The sequence below is a fragment of the Sinocyclocheilus anshuiensis genome, unplaced genomic scaffold (genome assembly GCF_001515605.1).
Source record: "Sinocyclocheilus anshuiensis isolate Anshui unplaced genomic scaffold, SAMN03320099.WGS_v1.1 scaffold453, whole genome shotgun sequence".
NCBI classification, from domain to species: Eukaryota; Metazoa; Chordata; class Actinopteri; order Cypriniformes; family Cyprinidae; genus Sinocyclocheilus; species Sinocyclocheilus anshuiensis.
Genome location: NW_015537979.1, coordinates 1,254,057 through 1,258,117, shown reverse-complemented (window position 1 = coordinate 1,258,117; position 4,061 = coordinate 1,254,057). Strand labels below are relative to the sequence as shown.

Genomic DNA, 4,061 nt, shown 5'->3' with positions numbered 1-4,061 from the left:
CGACTCTCAATCCATTACTATACATATATATATATATATATATATATATATATATATATATATATAAATAAAATAATAATTACATTTGTATAACTGAACAAAAATTTTTATTTAAAATATATGTTTTTTATCATAGTATCTAAATAAAGACTCTTGATCATTTCAGATAATTATAGTATAGGTAAATCTTAAGATGCGCTTTAAATGCATATTATTTCTGGCAGCTAAAAATAGCACTATAGGTCAACACTATTCAATAATATCAATAAGTATTAAAGCAGTCTTATTATATTTTGAATTTTGCTCTTATCTGAGAGTGTTATTTTAGTATCATTGAAATACTATTATAGTTTTAATATTTAAAAATGTTGAATATGCTATTATAGTTTTAATATTTAAAAATTGTGAATATACTTATAGTTTTAATATTTTTATTTTAGCATTTTCCATTTTCATTTTGTTCATAATTTTTGTTCATTTTAATACTTGTGGTTTTTTATTTTTATTAGTTATTGTTCTATGCATTTTTATTAGGTTTTACTTCAGTTTTAGTTTAAGTTAGTTTAGTTAAACTATGAAAATGAGAAATGTTGCAAAATTAAAAAGTTTAAGTAGGTTTTTTTTAAGTAATGCTTTTTTATGGTTTTATCTTTCGTTAACTATAATAACCCTGATTTGAGATACACTGGTATAACTATATATACATTAATAATTAATAGTGTGCAGTTACTGATTTTTAACTTTGTCAATATGAGTAGTTAGGCAAAATACTGTACTTTTAATTTTTTTGTACCAAAATAAATGCGTTGGGACAGTTATTATATATTTCTAATGTATTTATACATATTTGTATTCATTTGCAATAATTTATATTCATGTTTAGTTCAATATCAAATCTAATCATTCTCATTATATCTCTATTAAAGAGTTTCTTTGCCACATATACAGTAAATGGTACTTATACTGTACAAAAAGCTAGCAGACAGTATTCAGTAAGTTATGAAGGGGAAAAAACTATTACAATAGCCCCTGGTCTCCCATAAATAATAAGCTTGTCTTGAAGGTGTTTATGCACAACTAAGTTTTTTGAGATTATTTATATAGAAAATGATATTAGGATATGAATTTTAATGATTACCAAAGGGAAATTAGCTTGTCACAATTGCAAACATACAGCACACAGCGGGATCTGTCACAACACGGCAAATACAGCAAAACTCTTTAGCTACTCAGTTATTATATTTCCAGCACAGATAAAAAAAGATTTAGTACTGCTGTGCGTTCGCTGGAAAATGTGTCATTTTTAACACAAAAGCACAAGAGATTTACAGCAAATACATTCTTTTGGAAACCAAATTATACGAAAACGGCAAATGAAATTACGTGGCGGGAAATCTTTCATGTTGCTTTCCTGCTTTACAGGCAGCAAATGATGTATAACACTGAATATTTTATATTCCATGAATATTAAATGGCTAAAAAATCTTTCCAGAATACCAACCATCCATTTGCTTGACCTAGAAAGCTATATTAAGGATATGTGAGGGGTAGTAACACAGCCATTTTTAAAACAGACAAGCTCGCTGAGTCTTTCAAATTTGAATCTTTTCAAATAATATATTGCATTGTTAAAGGCATTAAACAAGTGAAAGATTCAGATTAGATATGTATCGGACCCTATTCAACTCATTAGCAACAGACGGAAATTAGGAAGTGGAAAAACATTAATCTTTCTGTCTCTTTGTACAAAGTTTTAAAGGAATAGTTCACCCAAAATTTAAATGTAGACATCATTTATTCACTCTCAAGTCATTCTGTTGTGAGACATAAAAGGAGATGTTGAGCAGAATGTTCAAGATGCACATGCAATCAAAGCGAATTGTGATTGTTACTGCCAAGCTCCAAAAAGTCAAATAAGCATCAGGTTGGTGTGATTAACAAAGAGAAATATAAGAAATTATTATCTGAATTTACGGATTTTTATATCATTTTGGAGCTTGGCATTATAAAACACCATCTACTTTCATTGTATCTAAAAGAACAACTTGTACAACTTCTGTAACATCTCATTTTGTGTCATGAAAGAAAGAAATACAGGGCTGAAACATCAGAATGAGTAAGTATGATATAAAATATTCATTTTGACGTGAACTATCCCTTTAAGGCTGAAGAGTGCCGGTGTCGGGTGTTTGTACCTCTCCTCCCTTCATGTTCTTCATTCCCATGTCTCCCTTGCCTTTCTTTCCCTTTTTGCCTTTTTTCTTCTTAAGGCAGGTCTTTTTAACGATGCAGAAGCAGCACGTGAGAATGAGGACCACGGCTACGATGGCGATGGCGATGATGGCCCAGGGAGGCACTAAAAGTGAGAGAAGGACAGAGAAAGATGGAGGAACAGAGGCTGGAAATACAAATCTAGATTGATCAGGGTCATTAAGAGAGCCGAGCTTGTCTTCACCATTACCTTCATCAATGCAGAACAGGACTAAAGCTTAAATCTCACTGCTTGTAGGGGAGAGTGTATGTAACTGCAAAAATGTAGCTTCAGGCATATTCTAGATAATTAAAGTTTGTCAAGACTAGTGCTGCACCCCTAATAGTCGACTGAACGTTAGTTGACAAGAAAAAGCTTAGTCGACCAAAATTGTATAAGTCTATTAGTCACAAATAAAAAAAAACTGCCTGTGTCCATGAAGGAAAGATCATTAATGGCTGGACCTTGAAGTGATTACCATGGCGATTCTAGGATTTCAATATTAGGGGGCTCAGCCCCCAATGATGGTATGATTAAAATCATAATAATAATATATTGTTTAACAATATATACAATAGGTTGCATACAGCTAGAGACAGCTTGAATATTGATTTAATTTCAAATTATTTTAACTAAGAAGATCATATTCATTTAGAATAGACAAACCTTATTTTACTGTAATTGTCTAGTTTGGCAGTATGTTTATCTGCCCTATATTAAACCATTCCTTTTTGTTTTCTATTTAAATAAATAAATAAATAAATAGCAGCACATGGATCTATCAATTTGCCACTTCTATAATTCATAGTGACATCAAAAACCACAAATCCCTTTACTCTAAGGCTATAAATGTCACAATCAGCTGCTGGGTCATTATTTAGAACAAAATAATTGATGTGAGTCTGTCTCTGTCATTCACTCTGATAAGCAGTTTAAATGAATGCATTGACTCAGTGCTGTCTGTCACTGCACTGTGAAAAATATTTTCATGATTTGTTATAACTTTTCTCAAATCTTTCGTCAAATCAGCTTAGATTCTCAAATGTTGTTCAGTTAACATAATATTTAGAGTTTCTATTCAATAATCTGATCTCTTTGTATCAACTCAATTATTTAGCTTAAATGAACTCAACATTTTAAAGCAAACAGGTTAGGCTACTTAAGTTAAACCAACAAATAATTTTTACAGTGTGTCTCTGTAACAAGTCCACTGGAGGCGAGTAGTAGAAGAACCCAAGTGCAGTTTATTTACAATGTGAAATCCAGAATCCAAACAATAAACAAAAACTTGACTTGAAACAAACTTGACTTGACATGGCATGAACGGACTTGACCGTGAACAGAAACACAACTCACCAACAGCAGGTTACAACATCAATGAACGACAAGAGACAATGGCAACAAGAGGGCTAATTATAGCAAACACATTAAGGGTCACATGACAAGAATCAACCAATGAGCAAATAGAACTGAGAACCACATGACAGGACAATAGGTGCGTTCGACTTCATGCAGCACTGCGCAGACCGATCGGCGGCTGACTTGAAGCAGTGCATGCCGGTTAGAAATTTAGTCCAACTTGAACCGGCGCCGATGCCACGTTACTGTCACGTGTGGCATCAAAGTACCGCGAGAGCATTTCGAGAGCAGCTGGCTGACTCAGCTGGCGCTGCTTTTTCAGAACGACTGCAGGAGTGCTGATGACGACACAGCTGTTTCAGATTGGCCAAATTCACCACATGACAACAATGACGTGTGTTTCTAACATCTTCAAATCCAATACTGCTCATAAATCTGTTTTTAGAACAGT

The 4,061-nt window shown here is 32.7% G+C and overlaps 1 protein-coding gene across 4 annotated transcripts in view; it reads right to left on the bottom strand.

Moving 5' to 3' along the window:
- Nucleotides 1-4,061, bottom strand: part of LOC107673174 (synaptotagmin-2-like) — an 88,258-nt gene that overhangs the window by 11,073 nt on the left and 73,124 nt on the right. For all 4 annotated transcript variants that reach the window (XM_016466681.1, XM_016466689.1, XM_016466674.1 and 1 more), the window contains exon 3: nt 2,196-2,356. In XM_016466681.1, the coding sequence (XP_016322167.1) occupies nt 2,196-2,356 (161 nt within the window). The remainder of the gene's footprint in view (nt 1-2,195; nt 2,357-4,061) is intronic.